General features: G+C 40.2%; 4 protein-coding genes across 8 annotated transcripts in view; 1 reads left to right on the forward strand and 3 right to left on the reverse strand.

Annotated features, from left to right (window-relative positions):
• acad8 (acyl-CoA dehydrogenase family, member 8) overlaps nt 1–3,545 on the reverse strand; it is a 4,081-nt gene extending 536 nt beyond the window's left edge. The window contains exons 1-8 of the mRNA XM_013912466.1: nt 3,417–3,545; nt 2,385–2,485; nt 1,995–2,164; nt 1,266–1,375; nt 1,044–1,120; nt 824–961; nt 599–734; nt 80–177 (exon numbers count right to left, since the gene is read on the reverse strand). Coding sequence (XP_013767920.1) covers nt 80–177; nt 599–734; nt 824–961; nt 1,044–1,120; nt 1,266–1,375; nt 1,995–2,164; nt 2,385–2,485; nt 3,417–3,531 — 945 coding nt within the window. The 5' untranslated portion in view covers nt 3,532–3,545. The remainder of the gene's footprint in view (nt 1–79; nt 178–598; nt 735–823; nt 962–1,043; nt 1,121–1,265; nt 1,376–1,994; nt 2,165–2,384; nt 2,486–3,416) is intronic.
• Nucleotides 3,485–7,881, forward strand: thyn1 (thymocyte nuclear protein 1). 5 transcript variants are annotated; one of them, XM_005739313.1, is made up of 9 exons: nt 4,584–4,725; nt 5,073–5,155; nt 5,437–5,539; nt 6,700–6,869; nt 6,953–7,021; nt 7,171–7,263; nt 7,335–7,430; nt 7,506–7,656; nt 7,741–7,881. In XM_005739313.1, the coding sequence occupies exons 2-9, from the start codon at nt 5,081–5,083 to the stop codon at nt 7,785–7,787; spliced, it is 804 nt and encodes a 267-aa protein (XP_005739370.1). In that variant the 5' UTR covers nt 4,584–4,725; nt 5,073–5,080; the 3' UTR covers nt 7,788–7,881. The 5 variants fall into 5 exon arrangements, with proteins under 5 accessions (XP_005739373.1, XP_005739370.1, XP_005739374.1 ...); XM_005739316.2 differs by lacking the exons at nt 4,584–4,725; nt 5,073–5,155 and adding an exon at nt 3,485–3,547 and having other exon boundaries at nt 5,481–5,539; XM_005739317.2 differs by lacking the exon at nt 7,741–7,881 and having other exon boundaries at nt 7,510–7,588.
• Nucleotides 7,882–9,751: 1,870 nt separating this feature from the next.
• Nucleotides 9,752–14,985, reverse strand: vps26b (VPS26, retromer complex component B). Its single transcript, XM_005739318.2, has 6 exons — nt 14,254–14,985; nt 13,643–13,799; nt 12,754–12,918; nt 12,299–12,474; nt 12,074–12,216; nt 9,752–10,946 (listed from the first exon to the last, which is right to left on the reverse strand). Exons 1-6 carry the CDS (start codon nt 14,474–14,476, stop codon nt 10,809–10,811), a joined length of 1,002 nt encoding a protein of 333 aa, XP_005739375.1. The 5' UTR covers nt 14,477–14,985; the 3' UTR covers nt 9,752–10,808.
• A 2,175-nt stretch (nt 14,986–17,160) lies between these two features.
• jam3a (junctional adhesion molecule 3a) overlaps nt 17,161–24,145 on the reverse strand; it is a 12,982-nt gene continuing 5,997 nt past the window's right edge. Inside the window, exons 2-9 of the mRNA XM_005739319.1 lie at nt 22,249–22,320; nt 22,026–22,139; nt 21,648–21,800; nt 20,328–20,530; nt 19,637–19,736; nt 18,496–18,625; nt 18,358–18,409; nt 17,161–18,269 (exon numbers count right to left, since the gene is read on the reverse strand). Of these exons, the coding sequence (XP_005739376.1) occupies nt 18,234–18,269; nt 18,358–18,409; nt 18,496–18,625; nt 19,637–19,736; nt 20,328–20,530; nt 21,648–21,800; nt 22,026–22,139; nt 22,249–22,320 (860 nt within the window). The 3' untranslated portion in view covers nt 17,161–18,233. The remainder of the gene's footprint in view (nt 18,270–18,357; nt 18,410–18,495; nt 18,626–19,636; nt 19,737–20,327; nt 20,531–21,647; nt 21,801–22,025; nt 22,140–22,248; nt 22,321–24,145) is intronic.

Consider the following 24,145-nt stretch of genomic DNA (forward strand, 5'->3'; position numbering starts at 1 on the left):
GTGAATAACAGTGGCAGGACAAGTATTCTGTTTCACTGAGTTTTCACAAAATAAACTGAAAACAGGGGAACCTGCTTACCTGGTTGTTTGAGAGTGTTTCTCCAAACTGCTTGCGCACTAACAGGTGATCCCTCGCCAGCTGCACAGAAGCATGCGCCGCCCCAAGAGAACAGGAAGCTGGCGGCAGAGTATTTAGAGGAAAACCAGTGAGTAAGTTGTTTGGCTTTGTTTTAAACGCCTTCATGTCAATGCCAAATACTGTGTGACCACAAATACTGACGGTTTGAGCTGAGTTATTACTGAGCAAACCACTGCTACTGGTCATAACCAAGGGCATGCTCATTTATAAAAGTGTGTTAATCCAAATCTACTGAAACCATTCGTCATGCCTTAACCAACTCAAGGTTTCTTTAAAAGCACGCTGCACGCAATTTATGCACAAATCTGTTTCCCCCGAAGCTCGTTGAAGCCCAATTATGATGCAGATTACATACTGTTACTTCTAGCTTTAAAAAAAATATAGATTTACATTGGATTGTAAGTATAAAAGACACAGTTTTTGGATGCTTGGCTACTCGGGTGGTATTTTCCTCCTTACCAATATTAATTCTGCCTCCATTCAGGCCTTTCATTGCGAAGTTGAAGCCCTGTCCTTCCTCACCGAGCCGGTTCGCCACAGGAACCGCACAGTCCTCAAATATCACGGCCCTGGTCGGCTGAGAGTTCCAGCCCACCTGGAGGACAGATTGTTTTTAACAGCTGATTGGCTCAATTCTGCCATCTAGTGGTTGAACACCAAAGTGGCGCAACTGTGAAGTCGTACTTTTTTTTCTTTTTTGCCAAAACTGAGGCCGGGGGTTCCCTTCTCCACCACCAGACATGAGATACCTTTAGGTCCTTTACCTCCAGTTCTGCACATCACGACGTAGACATCTGTGTCTCCTCCTCCACTGATGAAGGCCTAAAAAGTGCCGAAGAAATTAGAGGAGCTTGCATCTCTACAGACCTTAAATGACATGAGCGTACAGACAGGTCTGAGTTACCTTTGAGCCATTCAAGACGTAATGGTCGCCTTTCCGCTGAGCAGAGGTCAGAAGAGAAGCAGCATCGCTGCCGCTGCCTAAAACAAAGATCGCAGGTTGAACTTTAACTAAAGTACTCACATGTGTGGAAGAACAACATACATGTGAAACGAATTTCTCACATAGACAGCTGTGAATAATTTTACACAAAGAACTCTGCTGTCTTTTCGCATGCAGACTCACCTGGTTCAGTGAGACAATAGGAGGCAAACTTCTCCATAGAACAGAGATCAGGACAAAACTTTTCCCTTTGCTCTTTATTGCCATAGCTGTCTATCATCCAGGCACACATGCTGCAAAGATAAGGAGGACAGAGGAGATTAACATGCAAATAAATAAATAACATACACTCTCTGGCCACTTTGTTAGGCATACCACTTCAACTGTTTGTTAACACAAATATCTGATCAGCCAATCACATGACAGCAACTCAGTGCATTTAGACATGAAGACACAGTCGAGTCGACCCAGCGATGTTCAAACTGAGCATCAGATTGGAAGAAATGTGATTTAATGATGGTGTTGGTAGAATACGTGCTGGTCTGAGTACACAGAGTACCACTCCTGTCAGCTAAGTACAGCAAACTGAGGCTAGGATTCGCACGAGTTCACCAAAATTGGATACTAGAGATATGTTGCCTGGTCTGTTGAGTCTCGATTTCAGCTTCAACATTTGACATGAACAACATGAAAGCATGGATCCATCCTGCCTTGTATTAACAGTTCAGCCTGCTGAAGTACCAATTATTTAAATGCTAAAGTGAACCTGAGTATTGTTACCGACCACGTTCATCCCTTCATGGCCACAGTGTACCCATCTTCCTGTATGTATAATCCAGATAAACTGACATCTGCTGTAAATATGGCGTCTTTTAAAAATGCTCCCAACCAAAATAATCTTATTATTCATACTTGTGGATGCTGATGTAGGCTGTGGTGCTCACACATCCCGTGGACAAAGCCTCAAAGATGATCGACGTGTCCAGCCGAGAAAGGCCAGATCCTCCGACATCTGGCTGAACGTAAATCCCACCGAAACCCAGCTGGGCCGCTTTACGCATGGTCTCCACTGGAAAGATTTCCTGAGTGGGGAAGAAACATCTAACCATTAGCACACCCTGCTTAGTGCTGTTACTAGTTACTTATTGCCTAATACTTATTTTTACTTTTTTTTTCTCCTGATCAGGACTTTGGATTGATACAAAAGATTGCCTTTATATGAGCAAACATGGTTTTGAACCCCTCACATCTGTTGCTTTCACGTTTGATTAATAACAGTGTTTTAAGCCTCCTAGCTCATACCTTTTGGTCCCACTCTGCCATGTGTGGGGCCATTTCATTGGCTGCAAAGTCAAAGGCCACTTTTTGAAACTCCTTCTGTTCATCTGTGAGTCCGTGGGAAGCTGCAGACAAAGAGCGGAGGACATTAAATACAGAAACTGCTCTGTGTGCTTTTAACCATTACATACTGTTCATATTTCGTGTCTTCACAGTCTGGCTCAGGTCACGTTTAACCCAGGCTAAGAATTCCCTCATAAGTGTCTACAGCATATTGTTAAACAGAGATTAATTTAGAGTATATAAATAGTCACCTTTTTTACTCACTATGTATTTATAAACCTATATTAATCTCTAGCTCTCTTCCACAGTCTTTGTCCTGTCTTTGTCCCTCAACCCCAGCCAGATGGACGCCCCTCCCCGAGTCTGGTTCTGCTGGAGGTTTCGTCCTCCTTCTAGTTTTTCCTTCCTAGTGCTGCCAAAGCGCTTGCTCACAAGAGGTCATATGAGTGCTGGGTTTTTTCTGTTTTCTTTGTATTATTGTAGGATCCTTACCTTACAATACAAAGTGCCTTGAGGCAAATGGTGTTGTGATATGGTGCTATATAAATAAAATAGAATTGAACTGAACTGAAAAACATCTAATATCATATAGTATTATGTCCTGTTATACCTAACACATTACAACATAACAGCCACGATGATTTAAATAACATCTAGGTGTTGAATAATCCGAAAGAGAGGGGCGGTGCTAAGGAGAGGCGTGCAGCTTTCTCTGCCTTCCGACTGGAACTGAGATCTAACAAACCAACCAATGACAGTCGGCTGCGATAAATAAGTAAATAAAAGCGCTGAATATGTGTAGCATAAGCTTCTTTTCTTTTTTTAAAAATCTTAATCAGCAGTCACGTTTGTTTGCTACAAAGCTGTGTGACTACTTAACATATCGCTGGTTCATTTCATTGCTTCAGGTTCAATGAGGTAAATGAAAGAAACAGAGTTTCTAGAGCTACTTGTGTTACTTAAAGCTAGTAGATCTCGTTTTCTGGTACTTACGGTCGATGCATGCGGCTATTCCTCTTCTCTGTGAGTTTCCGCTTAATGTTACACGATTTTTACATATTCTGGAGCCCAGCCGGGCTATTCTCGACAGAGCTCCTACAGCAGCCATGTTTACCTCTACAGTGGTGAGTCACTCGGCAGCGGGACTGCTGGTTATTGTAGTTTGTAGTCGCACTTCCGGCTTGTATTACGCATTTAAAGGTGCCATATTGAAACGGGGTTCGTTTCAATTAAACGAAATGTTGAAAGTAAATATTGTAAACATTTAAACATGTTTAGAAATTTTACTTTGATTCGTTTAATCACATGAAGTAATTAATTTATGCTAGATAACACAAGTGAGTATTGATATTATGCTTATGAAAAAGTTTTTGAACTAACACGGTATTTATTTGCTGTTATTTATTCAGATGTATGACATGACCAGTTTGATTATTACACTACAGTGTAGGGTCCATAACATTATTTTTTAATTGTATATCTTTTTAAATAATGATATTTAAAATGTGAAATGTAAATGATGGAAGCTTGTGTCTACCACTGATTTATTTTTTATTTTTTTCTTTTGTTAACGTATTCACTTATTTTGCCATCTGTAAGTGAATATTTCAGGTTCACATTTCAGAGTTCAACTTGAGAAGTTAATATTTTGTCTTAATAAATCAATAACATCTCAAGTTAATCAAAAAAATTTACAATTTACACTCTGCCTGGCAAAACTTATTTTGGAAACAAGCTTCCATAAAATTGTGAAGCTTGCATAAATGAATAAATGTATATAGCTTTGAGAATCCTTTTAACCTTTATACATTAATACCAACAATTCTGTAGGCTTTAACACATAACATAACACTTTGTAACCTCATATTTACTTTCTTTATCACATATTCTCAGACTATTTATTTTATTTTGGATTCACTTTAGTCGTTTCCATGTGTATCCTGTACACACTGAAAACTTACAATAAAGTTGACTTTGACTTAACTTACACCCTGTTTATTTGTAGGTTATAATAATAATAATAATAATAATAATAATAATAAAGGGGTGTTATTGTCATAAAAACTGAAGTAAACAGGCAAACGAAAAATAAATAGACAATAAAATCCGATTAATTTAATTCCTAATAAACCAAAAGGCCTGAAAATAGTCACGTGTTCCCCGTACCAATATGGCGGCAGTGCTTCTACAGCGGACACACGGCAGTGGCTGGAGAATAAATCGAGTGCACCTATACGGTTTTTAGGTCACGTGTTGCAGGTTTTTCCGCGGGATTGATGGCTGGAGCTGTGCGGAGCTGAAGGTACGACTCCAAGACTGATTATTACCGAGTTTATCTCCGGACAGTACGTTACGTCTAGTTTGCACGCATTCCTGATGCTTCTGTGTTTCTGCTGCTTGTTAGTGTCTAAGCAGTTTACACATGTAAATAAGAGCACTTATTCAGAAAACATTTAATAATACCAGCATTAATATTGTTAACTAGTGCAGTGTATGTTTTTCTTTAGTTACAGCAAGCACTTGAGTCACACCAAATACAATTTGTGGTTGTGTTATTTAAGTTGAGGTGTTTCTAACCTTCAGTCTGCCACTACTGATGTAAACTGTGGTTATTAAAAATATATGTTAGTAACACTTCTCAAATTAAAGCTTCCTACATGAAGAAGATAATCACGGCTCATTGGAAGACTACTGTGCTTACCAACATTAGTTGCGGCTGGACGCAACTACCGGTAAATAAAGCCAAATTTATGTGATCTTGGACTCATTTTGAATGATTTTTAGAGTAGTCCGTTTGGGATTACATAAAGAGACTAGACACTGACCCAACCTAATGTTCTTCAGTTAACAACACTTTGTATGAACTTTAGAAAAGTATAAATGGATATAAATATAAGGGATGGAAATCATTAGTGGATAAAAGGGAAAAAATGCTGATTGTCTGAGTTCTTGGTGGGAGAGCTACCAGAGTACAAGTTATACCTAAAACTTCTTGTGTTTTTGCCCTCACAAGCTTTACAGAAACAAACCATCCAAACCTTTTGTGGATCTTTACAGAGTCAAAGAGATGCCACCAAAGAAAAAGGCCAGAGTCAGTAAAAGGAATACAGGTTCAGGTAGGTAAATCAAATCACAGAAGAAAATCACCTGTCTGATATTAGAAGGTTAATACACTCATCCTGGGCATGAATCTCAGAGTAATTTCAGGATTTCTAAGGATTTTCCAGGGTAGAATATTTTATAGCTACATCTTTAATTAATTAACCAAAACCATTAGGTGCACAAGTGTGAATTTATTTTGAATTTAGTCTCAATTTTATATAATGAGTCAAGTGCATTCAAACACCCCCACTAATATTTGGTTGACTGTCCTTTAGCAAGCTGCACCTCAACCACACACTTTGGGTAGGCATCAACAAACTTCATGCATAATTCTGGCTGCATGTTTGACCACTCTTTTTTGCAGAAGGGTTCATTCAAATAGTCCAAAAATGTTCAATAGGGTTTAGGTTGGGGCTTTGGGAAGGCCATCCCAGAAGCTTAATGTTAACCTGCTTTATCCATTACAAAACCAGATTTCACATGTGTTTGGCATCATTGTCTGATTGAAACACTCAATTGTGTCCAGGTTGATTTGAGGTGAAGTTGAACAATTTGGACATAGTTCTCCTCCTTCATTATTCCATCTACTTTGTGCCCATGATGCTACCACCACCATGCTTGACAGTTAGTCCATGGCACTGTAAAACTAACTTCACTGTAGACGGTTTTCCTGTTGTTCCATTAGTTTCCCGTTCATGCTAGGCTTGAACCTTTTTGGTCCTTTAGTTGTTCCTGAACATCTGAACCAATTTCTGCTCATGCGAGGGTGACAGTGTGGGTCTTCTTCTAGAACCCAGGAAAGTTGTGTTTGCACTGATTATTTTGGAATCTGCATTTCTAAGAGACATTCCCAACTTGTGTTAATCTACAATTCTATTTATTAGATGTTTACTAAGTTCCTTCGATTTTTCCATTGTTCTGAGTATTGGTCAATCCAATGGGTGCTGCCAAAGAAATAACAACATTGCAGAACCTCCAGTGCCGCTTATTATTATAACTTAAGCGCTTGTTCTTGTTTTTTAAAGTCATCACAGATTTATGCTGTACAATCACTCCACCCTGGAAAAAGAACGGTTCAAAGAAATCATTAAAAACACCAAATTATTGTGACATTCAACCCCTCGAAGAGTGCGTGTAAACACAGTTTTAACTAAAGAGTGCTTCCAAACCACAGGCAAAGATGATGACAGGGAGCCAGTGTCCCCAGCTTTGAAGAAGAGGAAAGCTGCAACTTCTGGTGGAAAAACTGACGAGAGCTCGGCGTCTTCTGGTTCTCCACAGTACAGTCGCTGGCTGATGAAGTCTGAACCCGAGAGCCGCTTTGAGAATGGCATCGACGTAAAGGTATGGAGCAGCACCAGCTTTGTCAGCGCATTTTAAAGTGTGAGCTGGTCTCACTTGTCTGATGCTTCCTGTTCACTCTGCAGTTTGGCATCAAGGACCTGAAGGCTCTGCCTGATCAGACCAGCTGCTGGGATGGCGTTCGTAATTATCAGGTAGAGTTGCAGCACAGAGTCCTGCAAAAAGAAGATGTTTATCTGAAAAAGCGAGCAATGCGCTGCTACTCCTGAAAGGGCTTTTCTGTCTCTGCTCACTGCACCACTGTGCAAATTATTTTTGAATTTGCTATGCTTATCTTCTGCAGGCACGCAATTTCATGAGGCAGATGAAAGAGGGGCAGCTGGCTTTCTTTTACCACAGCAACTGCAAGGAGCCGGGGATAGCAGGACTCATGAAAGTGAGTCGCTCTTCTATATTTAGGTAAAGCTCGAGACGGGCCCGATGTTCAGCTTCATTTCCTCTTTCTAGGTTGTGAAGGAAGCTTATGTGGACCACACTCAGTTTGACAGGAAAGATGTGCATTATGATGCAACCAGCAAACCAGACGACCCCAAGTGGAGCATGGTAAGCTGAACGCATTAAGCGCAGTTAATGATAAGACTCAAGCGTGAAGGCTGAGCTCGTTCTCTTCTCCCTCAGGTAGACGTCCAGTATCAAAGGATGATGAAGCGTTTTCTTCCTCTGTCGGAGCTTAAAAAGCACCACCTGCAGCATCGCGCTAAGGGGGGGCCCCTCAAAGACATGGCACTTTTTACAAGGGCTAGGCTCTCTGTGCAGCCTCTCAACACCGGTATGACAGAAGCAGAAAGAAAAAAGTAAACAAATAAACAAATAAAAAGAGAAATAGCTGTGAACACTGTTTCTTTCTTCGCAGAGGAGTTTGACTTCATCTTGAGTCTGGAGGACAAAGAGCCACTGTAAGGATTGACTTCACAACGCAGCAAAATCATCACAAGTACCATTGCTTCACTGTAACTGTTAACGTTTATTAAAGATATTAAATATTTTTATTAGACATCATAGTCCAGATTCAATCTGTAAAAACACAAACATGTGGTCATGACTTGAGTTTCTTGGAACTGGATGGAAAGCAGTGCCTCTTTTATAAAGTATAAACAGAAGCAGCATTAATTATGGCTGGCCTTTGCTCTCAGAGTAGCGTCAAGCATCATTTTATTGACGTTATTTAATTCATAATTTATAAACGGCAGCATATTTTACGACTCCTGATACCCTTTCAACACTTGTTTTATCACATGGGAATAACTTGACATTGTGTGCTCAACTGCTGCCCGGTGATGACAGAGTGAGTGGGAAAATAAAACCCGCAAACAGCCTATGTGCCATGGCCTTCCAGGTATTTGCTTAATTGCAAAAAAAACCCAAAACAACAACAACATGCAAAGGGCTCTTGGTAAATTTTCCTTTCTGTAGACTGTGGGGGACCCACATTAAATGAATTTAATGTGCTGAATGCTGAAAAGTACCTTATATAACCTCTGATGAGATGCTGGTTTGGAAGTATTAATGCTGTTGCTGCAGCCCGATGCCACAACAACAACTCCCGTATTATATGTCAGAGTCAGTCAGATGGTGTAGCACCATTTATCTCCTAACTGACATCACTGTTATTTAAATAGTTTTTATTAACTATTTCCAATTGATTTACTTGAATAATTGTGTATGCTGATGCAAAATAGCTACTTCGAACAGCAGTGGCTGAAAAAGCCCAGCCTGCTTTGGAACCCGAGCCCCTGGGGCACACTGTGTGTTTCCACTCATGAAGTGTGCCCCAGGGCTCGGGTCACAAAGCTCCAGAGCGCTAATGACTGAATCAGTGTGTTGATATCTTCTGTGGTCTTTTCCACAGTCATCGTTTTATGAAACATTGTCTCCTTCGCTCTGGTTGTCACATTAGGATAACATCACCTTTAAGTTTTAAGCCTCGTCTTTAGTTGAGACCTTTCTCTTTACGTGTTTAAATTACACCTCAAAGCACATGCATGCATGTCCTCTTTCACCTGATGTTACTGTTGTTAAGATAAAACTTATAATTTTGACACGGATCTCCTAAGAACCCACCAGAACATAGAAACCTGTTATAAAACAGATAAAACCGATATACAAAGTCTTTTGTGGAAATGTCCTTATAATGAATATGTGGTCCAGCAGAAGTTGCTGTGGCTTGCTTGCACCGTTGCCTCAGAAGGTCCTGAGTTTGCCTCCAACATCTAGCCAGGGCTTCTGTGCGTGGTTTGTATGTTCTCCCCATGTTTGCATAAGGTCTCTGGTTTAACCTAACCCTACCCTACCCCTTGTTTTAAAGACATACAGTTGGTAGGGTTAGATTAATTGGTCGTTCTAAATTGCCCTGCATCAGACTGGTGACCTGTCCGGGGTATACCCTGACTCTTGCCCTATGATAGTTGGGATAGATCTAGCCCTGATGAGAAAAAGTGGAAGAGAATGGATGGAAGGACATTTTCCTATGAGAAATTCAAAATAAAAATCCACTAATTTTGCAACTCATGAGAACTTAAAAAATATCAAACTGTACAGTCATGATGTGTATGTGAAAAACTGAAGTATATCATATCATTCAGTAGCTTGTAAAACCACCTTCAACACCAATAAACTGATTATTGTCTGTATCCCTGTATCAGTCTCTCACATTGTAGAGGGATTTTGGCTCACTCTTCTTTACAGCATTGCTTCAGTTTGTTTAGGTTCGCAGGCAGTCATTTATGCACAGCTCTTAGAGAGGTTAAGGTCTGGAGTTTGATGGGGCCACTGCAGCACCTTGATCCCTCCCCTCCCCTCAGTCACTCTGTTGCAGATCTGCTCACTACTCTATAGCAGTTGAATGTTAAATAAATAAAACTACATTAGCTGCAAGTACATTTTAATGAATGCTCAGGTTCATTAAGTCAACACATTCATTTTCACAACAAAACCACAGAGAATTAAATTCATTTGGCATCAATTTATTAGACTTTTGGGAACAAGGAGTAATCGAGTAGCATTTTGCAAAAGATAGTTCTACTGTAACTTTCTCTGGTTAAAAGACTAAAATTATGTTAGAGGCAGGAGGATTCAATTAGCTTGATACACGTAGGCACAACTTTTAAGTCTCTAATAAAGAGGATACAGAAGACTTCATACTATCAGACCTCAAGACAAACACTTTGACATCCTTTCCTAACACCACTGGAATGCTGAGGTAAAGCTTATGGACATGAAACGTCATTTTGTAGCACTGTGTACTAGATAGTCTGTGTACACGAGCTGGAAACAGGATAACAGGTTTAACTGGCCTTATTTACAGGTTTAAAAACAAACGTGTGGATTAATACTTTAGCTCTCTCACTCAAACAGCAGCGAGAGATTAGAGTTTCCACTTCCATCCTTTTTTTGTGCAAACACACAAACACAGAAAAATGTGTTCAGCAAGGTAAAGCAGTGCAAAGTTATCTTGGATTTCTTGACCTTAGAACAATGTTAGGAATGCATTCATTAAACGTGGAATGTTGGAGATGCACTTGATGAGCATTCGTTTGAAATAATTATGAGATTAGAAATCAATTGATCCCAAAAGTGTTAGAACGTAACAAACAGAAGGCTTAAAAATTCAATTTCACATGGTTTTACCCAGCGAACAATAAGACATGGGTTTACTTTGATTCCCAAAAAGAACCCCCCCCCAAAAAAAAATGCATTAATGAGGAAGGATAGGACCAGCAGCCTGAAGCCCATTTGAATGCCTCATGCAAACTGTTTCATAGTTCACACAGTTTTACCGTATGTCGGTCTCCCTTCTTTCTTTACCAGAAGCAGCAGCTACAAGTAAAGCAGCTGCCTCTCCAGATGTTGTACAGTTCACATGTACCCCCCACCACCCCAGTGCAGACCCTTTGTGAGTCCCGTGAGAGGAGAGCTGCAGCTCTACCCGCTCTCCTCTTTTGCAGCCTGTTCCAGTGCGCTCTCTGAAGCGGCTGATCCTTCGAACCTCTGAGAGGCGATGGCAGCCTGGTGAGACATGCTTTTCCTCACCACGTCCCCTTTTCTCCACAGTGTGATTTCCTGGAGGGGAGAGAAATCAAAGACAAATGTAAGGTGATGACATGAAGAACACCTCAGCCCATGACCTGTAAATGAAAGAAAAGGTACCAAACTGAGCACAGAGTTTTCCTAGCTCTCAAATGTGACTGATAAATGATTTTAGCCTTTTAGAACCAGTCAGTGGGACATCAACCAATAAAAGCACCACTACTTCTTATTCGCTGTCAGACTTGTTTTCTAGTGCAACATTTTCACTATCTAACACAGAAAAAAGCAGAGCTCCACAATAGTACATAAGGTACTGTGTTTAAGAATTGCTATTGATAAGGTTTTACTGATGGTGTTCAGTTTCGAGGTTTCAAGCAGATTCTTTATTGATTATTGATCGATTTTCACCTACATAGGATTTTGTTTTTTTGGGGGGTTTTAGTGCCAGTGCAGCAGGTCTATTATCTCTTCAGCTCCACTGCCATGAAAAAAAAAAAAGACATAAATAAAACATGCCAGCACTAATAAAAGGCACTGATAAGCTGGGGGGCATAAGCTTTGGATGGAGTACAATTCAGAACAGAACCAGTTGGAACCTGCTCTCAGTTCCCACCTCTGATTATTCAGTAGCGCTAGCTGTAACTACAGTCAGAATCACTACACACTCACAGCTCCATCATAGCCTGTACCCCCACATTTAGAAAGCAAACAACAGGAGGATGTTCGCCAGCTTTCTTAGTGAAACAGGGTTCAGCTGCCATTACATCCTGGCTGTAGGCACGCTTCAGTTATTACAGTTACAGCTGTGACACAACAGGATGTAGCACTGATTGACTACATGCAGGCGGCTTTGTGTGCCTACAGTGGTAGTTGGAGGCTGAGCCTCCTCTTGAAGCCACACTGTCCTTTCACTCTGACACAATCGAAATACAGAGGCAGTCAAAATCAGAACCACATCCAGCCACAGCTGCACTAATGTCAGCCAGGCAGAGCAGCTGCAGCTGTGCCCTCATCCACCAGCTGGATACTGTTTGAGAGCTGCCCTTCATAATGACTAATAAGCACTAAAAATCCCATTCACATGGATAGTTTTAAACTAGTGAAGTAGAAGATTCAGAAAAATGTAAAAACGCTGTCTGATGTTTTGCTTCCAGCCGTACCTGCTGTTTGAAGTAACGTCTCTCCTCCTCGTCAATCAAAACCAGGTTCAGGTAGTAGCGCACCGAGAACTTCTTGTTGATGTCTCGCATGGTGGGGGTCAGATCATATCCAGCCAGAAATAATCGGATGGGGATGGACTCTCCTGCAATGTTAAACACACTCTCAGAGGCTGAGCAGTGTTTGCATTGTGTGACTTGTTGAAACTGTGAATAACTTTTGTTTACCTCTGACCGGCGCTCCATCCATGATCTCGTACTTGGCAATAGTGTCATTTTCGTGGTAAACGCTTGGGCCTGTGCCTGTTGTCTCACGTTTGATGATGTCAATCTCCATGTGTTTAATCTTAATTCTCACCAGCAGAAAATAGATTTTTCCCACAATTACATCTTTCAGATGGTACCTGGAGAAAAAGAAAAGAAAAGCACAGGCGACAACTGCGAATGAGATCTACAGTTTAGTCACTAACAAGCACAATGTTCAGTACATGCTTTTCATTTAAACTGATAATAAATCAATCATTGTTTCAGCTACTGGTTCAGTTTCTAAATAAATAAATGCATCTTTCACTTAAAAAGAGATGGTTTTGCTGATACTGTATAAAACTATTTCACTCTTAAACACAGCATAACAAGGGAAAAAAGTGAATGATAGTGGTTTGCTGCAGCCCTGCAAGCCTTACTTGGATTTGTTATACTCAAACTCGATGTGGAGGCAGTCCTCAATTCCAACTTCCATTTTAATGGAGGAGTTGAGCTCAGGATAGGTGCTCAGTGTGTGGACCACAATGTCCATCTCTTTAGTGATGTCATTTAGTCTTCTTATCACCGTGGCACGAAGAAAATATCTGAAAATAAAGCACACAAGCAATGAAAAAAGTGCCATTTCCTCCTTAGTAGAAAGTCACAACTACACACTAATTGACCATAATGTCAAATCCACCTGCCTATCCTATCGTTTACTGCTCCACCTCATGACAAAGACTCAACCAGATGTCTGGTTGCAACACTGAAATGCATATTCATAATGCTGCCACCTCTTACACTGGTAAAAGCCTACCTTCTCCCAGTGCCCTTCCAGCTATGACGCTGTCGCATTCATCTGTAGGAACCTTTGGTGGTGGACAGGGCTCTCCATGGTCAATCTGACTAGTCTGACACCTTCAAGTCAAGTTTAAAGCGTTTTCTGTTCATTCAATTAACAGAGTCCAACCCTATTACCCATTCACCTTGGACACGTTTTGATAGGTACTTATCACTGCATACAAAGAATACCCCAAAAGATCTGCAGCTGTCTTCAAGCATTCACAGTCTAGCCCTTGTCAAACATTTGCAACACATATTAAGTCGTCACAGTTCACTTTTCACCCCTCGATTGTTGACACTGTAATGATTTAACGTTACTCACTTCCACCGTCATTGGTCTGAGCAGCGTGCATGTACTGCAAGTCAAATGTGGGCGACATCAAGCTTGAAAACTGCTCAGTTTAAGTGCAACCACATGACAGGCAGGTTAACAAGTAACGCGCTCACTGTACTGCTGACAAAACGACAGTGAAGGATCAAACTTACCTTAGCTTGACATTCTGGCCTGTGTAGGACTCGTAAGGTTTCTCAACATGAGTGAACTCAAAGTCAAAGGTCTGGGACTGAGTTATTTCACCAGGTCTTGCGAGATCTTTCACCAGGGAAACAAATTCATGATGATTTCCTCTGTCGTAATACAACTCTAGAACAAGAGGAAAGACAGTATTTTTTTAAAAAAAAAGAAAAAGAAACTATACTGTGCACGATTTTGGATACAACTGAGCTCTTGGACTCGTAATTGATTTTTGTGGCCAGAAAGCCATACCATGTGAATTTCACTTCTTAAAATCTATTTGTGTGTCCAAGTTTTCACACAGCTCTTTCACAAATGTAACACTCAAGCAGAGATTGTCTGTGTTGCTTACAATTTCACTGCTGGAACTTTTAAAAGTCCAGCTGCAGCAGATTAAGGACACTAGAGTGCAGCTTACAGGTGATCTGAAACAGGTCTACACAGGTGTAATATGTGGCCCCCTGTGTTTCCTTTCATGTCTAATATAAAGTTGAAAACTGAAGCATCTGTTTGTTTCACTGTTGAGGGATACCTCCATGTTTCTTCACCCCACAGTCTATCACTCGCTGCTATTTTTACATACCTATTTGTCCCACAAATTCAATTTTGATGCCATGGTGCTCCAGCCTCTTTCCGGGGTTCTTCAGCGTCACATTCACCTTTCCACTGACAGTCTCGCCGTCGTAGAAAAGAAAATATTTGTCTTTCTTCCCATCTTCAGTTTTGTGTTCAACCTTCTTCCTCGTTTCGGCGTCATTCAGGACAACATCGATTTCTGCGCTTTGACCAAAACTAAAGAAACTCATTATAATGCCGCGTCCTCGCTAACTCTTTATCTTATCTAAGTGCGAGTTAACTGACTTGTTAGCACGCTGCACCGAACCTGCTAACGTTTCAAAGTAGAAAACAAGTGCACGCTAAGGCCTGCGGAGTGCGCGAGCTTGGCTGCTTCTCGTAGCACGAATTACACCGACTGACATTAAAAAGTCTCAAGATATGTCACAGAAACCTCCACACGAGCTACATGTCAAGCAAATTAGCGCTTCGATGCTAAAACACACAGTATTGTGAATAGCCGTTTTCTTTTTTTCTGCTCTCCGTTGCTGAGCCTGGATCTCACCGATAAACAGCCCGAAGCAGCGACGGATGGGTCTGCTGTTCACACAGAGCTCGCCGCGTAAATGTATCTTACATGTTTGTTTTCTGGGGATAAAACGACGAACGCTGTCAAACGACCAGGATGTAACACCAGCTTTCTTTACCTGCGTTAGCTGAACTACTTCCGGGTGGCGTTTTTTCACAGTAAAAGCGGAAAGAAAGGTGCGGAAGTCGCTAGGCACTAAAAGCGATTATGCTTGAACTACAGCGTGTTTAAGACCTGCAAGTGCTAAAAGGAAAAGAAATATAAATAAATTGCATTACAATACTACACTCATGCAAACAATATAAACATTTATAAGCACTTTCAAACCCTTAGCAAAAATTATGAAAATACTTAAATTATCAGAAGTTAATAATAATATTAATAACAATAACAATAACAATAATAATAATAATAATAATAATAATATTATTATTATTATTATTATTATGTACAGCGTATGTAGTATGTATGAATGCTATTATATTTATACTGGCACTGGAAGCAAAATGTGAACACAACTCCAACACAGCTGTCATCTTTCGCACGCAGCAACTCACAATTGACTTTTGAGCGAAACTACACAAGAGTTCTACGTCATCAGTATGTGCGATCTACACACACTTTCAGCAGCGACGCTTAGAATTCTATGCCCATAGACTTACTATTATGCTATATTGTAATGTACATAAATGAAATGTGTATACTGTAAATACACTATTTCATCTTTCTGTATAACTTATATTACACTACTGTAGAGGATTTGAATTGGATTTCATGAAAAGGACCCATGAATATAATTTCATAGATGAAGCAGGATTCAATCTGGCATAAAGGAGGTGGAGAGGCAGGAACATAATTGGTCAACATGCCATTGTGGAAGTCCCTGGCCAGCATGGTGGCAAAGTAACTGCGGGCCTCTCCACTGTCATGCAAACCTGGGACCATATAACACTGCACATCTCCTTACATTTTTGGGTGATCTACAGGATATCACGGTTGCACGTGAACAGCTGGATCATCAAGCAGTGCAACCTGTATATGTCATTGTTTGGGACAATGTGAACTTTCACTGTGCTGTCCTGATACATGAATGGTTCACAAACAACCAGCGCTTTATAAACATTTCCCTTCCACCTTACAGCCCCATCCTGAATCCAACAGAAGAGTTTTTCTCTGCGTGGAGGTGGAAGGTCTATGACCGGCAGCCCTACACCGGGGAAACTGGAGGCAATAGAACACACCTGTGATGGGACAACTTTGGAGTCTAGTCAATGCTGGCTTCTGCACTCAAGAAGGTTTTTCTTATGTTGCCTGGCATGGGAGAATATTGTCTGTGATGTGGATGATGTGGATGAAGTCCTCTGGACTGGCCCCACACAAAGACATGATGATGTTGAATGAATCTGTGAATTACAGAAATGTGCTTTTAATTTAGTTTTATTTTTAATTAATTCATTTTTGTTATCTACATTCAGCACTTCATATCATTCTAATTATGGTCATTTGTTAAATACACTTAAATATTTCCTGTTAACTACATGCCCTGAATGCCGTATCTTCAATTATCTGATGTAGTGTCTAACGAATATTCTGTGGTGAATATATTTTTACTTGCTGTGTAAAAACATCATTTGGTTTTGAACACAGCATAACTGATTTTGAAGTGATAGTTTGATTCTGACAGAAGAATCTGAGGTTTTGTGAATGTAGTTCTGTTTAAGGTTTTGAGAAAATGGGTGGAGGTTTCAGCAAATGTGTTTTAGCAATTCAGAAAAACTGGAATAATGATAATAATTACAACTTGCCTAATGAAGCGTTGATTGGCGCTTCAATGAAACTCTGGATGTCTACAAAACTATGAGCCAACCGATTTCAAAAAGCTTTTTCATTTTACTGTAATACCTGCACTAATTTTCCTCCACTCTGGATTTTTTGACTTGCATATATAATTTGTGTGTTGTTATGAGTTGTGATGGTAGTGAGACGGCGGCCGTAAAAACAACACAGGAGGTTGAGCCGGAGATGGTGAAGATTTTCGCTGATTTACCAGGAGGCACAGGATTAAAATGAGTATCAGAGGGATTGAGTTCAGGTTGAGAGGTTTGGAAACAAAGTTAAAGAGGCAAGGGTGAGATTGTGCTGCCAGGCAGGAGAGTCTCTTGCAGAGAGAGCTGCAATAGGAAGACCACAAAAAACATTTCTGGATGTAGTCAACATGGACAAGCTATGTTTGTGTTTGTGCGTGATTTCCCCCTCACTACACAGAAACCTTGTTTGTCTGTGTATCTCTATATTTCACTTTAATCATCTGGACAAAATCCATCAAAACATTTGAGACTCCAAAAATTCAGCTGAAATATATTTAATAGTAACAAAATAACATTAACGTATAACATTAATATCAAATGAACAGTGGACATTGTACAACAGTTCCTGAGTTGTTACACACATCTTTGACACTAATGTCTAAAATGACACACTGTTGTTACTGACAGGCTCAACACGGCAGATACACACTGAACAGTGAATACTGTAAATGTATTTCCAATAAACAGTTTATTGCAATATTTACAATAAGGTATGGAGTGCTACGCATTCAAATTAAAAGCTCCAAAAAGTATATGCATGTATGTACATTTATAATACTGAGTCAAACCTGGACAATATGTCCAATACTCACAAAATAATTAGTAAAGCACAAAAGGTCACTTATACACAGAAACAGCACTCCAAGAAATCATCAACACCACCTTTATAGTACATATTGAGTTTGCAGCATATTGGAATATATGGTGTTAAAATTCAGACTTTATTCTGTACTTGTACATGTTTGTTTTCATTTGTAAATATAGTCATAGGCTATTAAATTGTGCCTTCTAGTCAGCTCATGAGCCTTTTTGCAGCCTGCTACTTATTGCCTGTTTAACTACAGTATGTACAAAAACATGTTTCGTCCTCTGCATGTGAAACAAACTAAGAACAAGGATGAAGTAAACAATTTACGTCCACTGTAAAAAATTGAAGAGCTATAAAAGAGGATTTGTCCAAAAACAGTGAGGGAATGTAGTTTACAGTAACCTTTGTGATGACACTGTGATATAAACATCGACCTCCACAGCTTTGAAATCGTTTTATTGTACAGTAGCTTTATGTTGAGTATAAAATGAGAAAAATATGTAAAAACCAAATATTTTCATGGAATTTAATATTAATAAACAACAACAAAAAAATCTGTGGCATTGCAAAACTCAACCAAGTGCCACAAAATGATATTAAAATTACTTTGGCAAGTCGGCTGATTTGATTTTGATGTGCATCAGAGAATAATGTGCCATGTTAGACTCCAAACTTTACCAAGTGGAGCATCATTGTTGCAAGTTTACTTCGTCGTGGTTACATCGCGTCCTCCGTGTCGGCTGTCAAATAACGAAGGAAGACTTGTGGCGGAAATGACCCTGTGAAAAACAGGAAGTAGGAAGTTACCTTAGATTTTCTTTTTTTGGATTTGACTTCCAACGAACGCGGTGTGCTTTGTAAGTTTACCTCATCCGCGTCTCCATACTCAACACTGCTATTCTGTGCAGGCCAGTTGTAGCTGAAATAAAGTGAAACAGAATGCATTAAAAAAAAAAAAAAGTCAGGATTTTGTATCCTTTCATCAGAGCTGCAGACTGTACTCACTTATTTTCATTGTGGCCTTTTTTGTGGAAGCATCCACGTCTGAAGGAATGACAAATGGAAACCGCCAAGCATAAGAACGCAACCACAGCACCAAACACCTTGAGGAAAATCCCCAGGATGTCAACGTCATCTGCAACAGGGCACAGAGAAGTGCTCATGAGAGAGTTACGTGGCCTGAGACATATCGATAGCCTATAACCATGACTTATATCATTGCTGTATTTTCATTTTTATGTATATCTTGTGTAATTGCCACACTCCTAAAATCCTCACTTAATTGTTATTGGCTTCGATGAAAATAAGACGAATTTCATGTTCATTAAATACACCAAGTCAAGATACCAAACAATGAAACAAATAAAAACAAACTTTGTCTGCCTGCTTATCACATTAAATAGGAAGAATTCAGATGATGTACAGTAACAAATTTTGACATTTAATAATAAATGTGATAAAAATAACGAATTAGATTTTTTACATGAATTATGGTGAATGTCTTTTGTTTTGTTTTTTCCATTATTTTTTCTATAAAAATGTTCAAATGTTCAAAAATGAACAACTCCTACCACAAAATGAATGCCTATAGTGTGCAAAAACACTTTAACTGTGTGGACAGCTGCTTGATCCTTTCTGCTTCATGTTCTGGCTGCAGAATACGCTGTCATGGGCATGTTAGCATATCAGGGGCGTGGGTGTCTGAAACTGTTGCTTCCCAGCGAGGTGCTGGGATCAGACTGACCTGGACAGCCGGAGCTTTCCTGCATCCAGTTCGTTGCAAAGGGATGACGCTCAGCAGAGGGAATTAGTTTCCCTTAGCTGCCTTCAAATGGCAGTTATAAGCACAAAGTATACTTGGCCTTCAAATAGTTTATATAATATTTAGTGGGTACAGTGGTGCTTGGGGTAAAATTAATGAAAAATATTGTTATGTTTGCTTTGAGATAAAGTTTATTTCATTCCTACATGTGAAGTCGCGCCTGTCTTGTCCTGTCTGTGTTCATATGTTTTAGCTTCCTTCTGTTATTTCACACTTTTTCTCTTTGCCGTGTTAACTTGAAACTTGAGAGTGAACGTGTCTGATTTTGCTTTTGGCTTAAAGTGCTGTCAAAAGACCTGCTTGGCTGGTGTGAATGTCACTCACAGACTTCCATTATTTGCGTGGGACACTGTGCATGCCCCGCATCATTCTTTGCCTGGCAGTAGTACTCCCCCGCGTCCTCCTTCTTGACCCTTCGAAATTTCTGTGGAGACATTTTTAGAAAACTGTCAGTGCACTGACACGCAGACGAACTATCAACAATAGGATGTCTGGCTGTGGTTGAATATAGCGACATTTTGGCCTTCAGATGGATTTACGGGCTGCTTTTAATACTGCTGTAAGATTTTAGATTAGAGGGCATCGCCCTATGTTTTAAAACATGGTTAAATTTCTGCCAGATGTTAAACTTTTACCTGGAAACACATCAGTTTGGCTTTAAATGCAACATTATCCTTGTTCCATATGCCAGGTTTTGGATAAGTGTTCTTACTGGCTCTTTTTACACACGAGGGTTAATCCTGCTCTTAGTCATATAATGCTTAAGGTTTTATTTAGATTAAGCGGGTAACATTTACATTAGATAAGCTCTGACAGAGAATACTCGGCACTAATGAGTCCTGTCTACAAACAGAACAGACAGGCAGGGAGAAGAAGTTTGCAACAGTTCATTTAACAAGAATAATAGTAAATACTGAGTGCTGCCGTGCCTCAAGAGATATTTTGCACAGACAATAGGAACTGAAATGATAAAGCCATAAATGTAGCAACAACAGGATGCTTGTCATTTTTGTACCAGGCCTCCGGTGTCGGGGTTGATGCTGTAGGAAGAGTTGGCAAACTTTGCGCTGTTTTTGGGATCCTGTGGAAGCTCTTCATTGTTGTGAAACCAACGGTACTGAGGAGCGGGAAAGCCCTCATTTTCCAGACATCGCAGCTCTGTTGATGTTCCCACTGTGACGGCCTCTGGCACGCTGCACCGTGGTACAACAGGTTTCACTACACACAAAAAGCACAGATTCACATCAGGCTGCTGAATGTTGTGTAGCATTTACACACTGCTGAAAGCGATACTTTTACTTACTAAATGGCTAAAGGATAACATTTCATCAGGAAGTGTGTTGAGTTTCCCCACAACCTTTAGACTGTTCTAAAGTATTTATGTTCACACGCTGAACATAAAAGATGGACACGTGATAGATGTCGCTTCTACAGTCTCTGTCTTTATGCCTTGAATTCAATATTTTGTGTTTTGAAACCAGAGGTCATGAGTGAGTGATCTAACTGAGAAACAGTTAGATCTGCCTTATTGTCCATTTTCATCTTAATGAAATCATAGTTTATAGAATGAACAACATACTTTGCTGGCCAGGATTTAAAAGTAGCAAATACGTCCATAAAATTAATCAGGAAACTGTTGACTGAGCTCAAAGATCAAGTGGGTGATTTCCTCATTGACTCCCACACAATCTGTTTGCAACCAGAGGTGTTGCCACCTGCTGGTCACAATAAAGAATGCAGGTTTAAAGAGCATCCACACTGGCTTCACTTTTCAGACACACAGGGTTATTGTCTATAGAGTCCACAGTGGTGCACAATTTATATACAGGCAGTGGTTATGCCACATACAGCAAACACTGCTGGCACTCGTTTTTTGTGTTTCTCTGTGTGCAGGCCAGGGTCTGCAACAGGCTCCGTGTCTAAAGACAAGTCTGCGACTCCCTGAGGTGAAGTGTGTTCTCAGCCACTGTATGGTGACAAAGAGAACTGTCATCAAGTGATACGTAAGGTTAAAGTTGGAATTGTTATAACGTCGCCACAAGCCCCAGATATCCCGAGTGATTTATGTAAGTGGGTGTTAAATGGTTGTGATTGCTGTCCCAGCAGGCCACTAGCTTAATCTACCAGCACCTCAAAGGCAACAGTTAGATGCATGGCAACCTCACAGTGACAGCAATCATGATGTAGCTTTATATTTCAGAAGTAAATTGAGTGTAAAATGTATAAACTGCCACATAATCTTAATATCTATTCGATCATAAGAACAAAGTGTGATTAGAACTTTAGAGGGTTGACGATATAGACATGCAGTGACTTTTAGCTCTGCTCTCCATACCTCTTACTGCAAGACTAATAAGTATTTCATCAAAGTCCCTTTGATCATCGATGGCGGCCACCTCGCAGCGGTACTCTGCTGTGTCTGATCGAGTGGCGTTGAAGATCAGAATGTTGGCCGGCTCTCTGAGCTGAGCTCTGCTCTCCAAGTCCCCTTTTGGAGAACGACAGAAAGAGAGAGAGATGGGGGGGGGGGGGTGAAAAACACTTTACAATTGCTCATTCAAATACACAGCGTGACTTCACGGCTTAAAAACAGAATTCTGAGCCAAGGTCTTTCAAGGTAGCATTCACTCAGCTAAGCTTTGAGTGCTGCGACTTTGCTTTGAAACACTGTGCTCTACTGGTTTCTCTAAAAGACAGTTTCCAAGAGGTTTACCTGCTATCTTGTTTTGAAAGTACACATAACTGGGAACACCATTTTTAATCTTTTTCCACTCGATCCTTGGGTTGTTTGTCGAGATGGACTCTATTAAGCAGGTCAGTTCGATGGCTGGGAAGAAAACAGAACGCATGACAGCATGAGAGAGAGGCAGGCTAAATCTGGAAAAAAGAAACGGTACTTTGGTTAAATAGGTTAGTGTGATTTTCGAGCAACTCACGCTCAAACTCATTTGCCCAAACAATCTTGTCCGTGGTCCGGAGGATTACCCCAAGTGATGATGGAATGTGACCTGTGGAGAAAAAAAAAACACAGGCAGTAAACGCTGAGTAACCCCGATTGGACACGCGAGCATTTTCATTAGCAGACATTATAAACCGGGCATGTTGCCTAATAAACACTGGATTAGACCGACAAATATAGCTGACATAAGTGTGCCACATATTTTTAATGAACTCCTTGTAGAAATATACTGTCATTAACATTTAACTTGAATTATTTGTGGCGTTTAATTGGATAATAACGTGACTTATGATGAGTCGATGGAAGAGACCAGAGCTAGTTGTAAATGATAATGAAAGAAAACAGAGATTTGACACGAAGGACTCTGTAAATATTTGGATAGTGACCCATTTTTTGTTGTTGCTGTTGTTGTCAGCTTTAATCCTGCGCAAGATGAAATCCAGACCGAGAATGCAGCAGACAATGTAAGTAAGCGTGCAGACAAGAGCCAAAGTCACTTTAGCTCAGTTACTAAGGATCAGCAATGCTCTTGTAATAAGTTGCAGGACAGAATAAAAGGATTTGTGTTTAGTACTGCAGCACAGCCGGCTCAGACCAAGTAAATGACACACAGGCTTTAGCCATTAGCAAACATGACAGTTGCTATATTGACTTTATTTCACACTGCTTGTTTTATAACAAAAAGGCTCCAAACATTAACTGTATATAGAAGATGGATGTTGCCACTGTAACCTCACTGAATTCCTATGTTGTAGTCTCAAGCTACACACTCACATACAGTAGTAACTAAGGATGCTCCTGGTAACTAATTTGCTAGTTATTTAAACAAGAGAAAAAGTCAACCTTCAGAGAACATTCAGAACTGAAGTGAATCTAATGGACTGCACATGTATTTGAGAGCTATTTGAAGCCGCTAATCACATGTCAAGTTGAGTTTTAAATGTAAATCTGTTGGACACTGTGCCATATATAACAGTCACAGTATTTAATGTCACAGTACCAACAAACCACAGCCCTGGTTTGTGGCTGGTGGCGTCACAACATTTCTCACCGGGATGGGAGCTGCCACTGCTTATTAATAAAAACCAAATAAGTAACTTAGCTGACTAGTATCTTTGGTACCAACTAGCAAGAGGCAGAACATTTTAATGTGTAATCAAGTAGTCGCATGCATCCCTAGTAGCAACTTGGTAACTGCAAAAGCAAGCCTAACTTGTTCTTTTGTTTTCAAAAGGATGTGAAACTAACACAGAACATTCAGGAAAGTGTTTACTGAGGTCATAGGTCATGTCAGCACTCCAGTAATTTTACTTTCTTAAATATAATAAAAAATCCCGGAGAAAGAATGGAAGCAGATTTGAAGCAGATTTTCCTCTGGCCTCACTTTTCCAGCCTGGAGCTTATGTTCAAATTTGTGCACAGCCTGCTGTTCCCATCTTCTGTGTGTGCTTCTCTTGCACAGTACCCTCACCTGCATGTCAGGTTACCAGGTTAACCAGCGATTTTTAACTGGCTGTAGGTCTGCCACGATTTGTCGACTAGTCACGATTACGTCGACTATCAAAATCGTCGACGACTGATTTAATAGTCGACGTGTCGTTTGAAGCTTTGTAAGATCGCAAAAGATGCAGGAATAATAGCAGGATTTAAGAGTGTAATAACGGACTGAAACAGAAGATGGCAGCACAGCATATACAAGGATGCCAGCTGCCGTTAAACCCCGAAGAAGAAGAAGCAGCTGTGTCCCAGAATTCATAGCGCGGCCCAGCTTAGTTTCCAACAATGGCGGTAGCTAGTTAGTTTTAATATTACTCTTATTATTCTTTCTGGGTCACAAAATAAACGTTTAACATATTTTCAGGCGAGAATGTAGC

This window comes from Pundamilia nyererei, unplaced genomic scaffold (assembly GCF_000239375.1).
Source record: "Pundamilia nyererei isolate P.nyererei 1_Seehausen unplaced genomic scaffold, PunNye1.0 scaffold00091, whole genome shotgun sequence".
NCBI lineage: Eukaryota > Metazoa > Chordata > Actinopteri > Cichliformes > Cichlidae > Pundamilia > Pundamilia nyererei.

Coding starts and splice junctions, on each gene's coding strand:
- vps26b (XM_005739318.2), bottom strand. CDS start 14,476: ATGAGTTTCTTTAGTTTTGGTCAAAGCGCAGAAATCGATGTTGTCCTG. Junction 13,800..14,253: donor TGAATTTGTGGGACAAATAG/GTATGTAAAAAT, acceptor CTCTTGTTCTAG/AGTTGTATTACGACAGAGGA. Junction 12,217..12,298: donor GGATGGAGCGCCGGTCAGAG/GTAAACAAAAGT, acceptor TTAACATTGCAG/GAGAGTCCATCCCCATCCGA.
- thyn1 (XM_005739313.1), top strand. CDS start 5,081: ATGAAGAAGATAATCACGGCTCATTGGAAGACTACTGTGCTTACCAAC. Junction 5,540..6,699: donor TAAAAGGAATACAGGTTCAG/GTAGGTAAATCA, acceptor TCCAAACCACAG/GCAAAGATGATGACAGGGAG. Junction 7,022..7,170: donor ATGGCGTTCGTAATTATCAG/GTAGAGTTGCAG, acceptor TATCTTCTGCAG/GCACGCAATTTCATGAGGCA.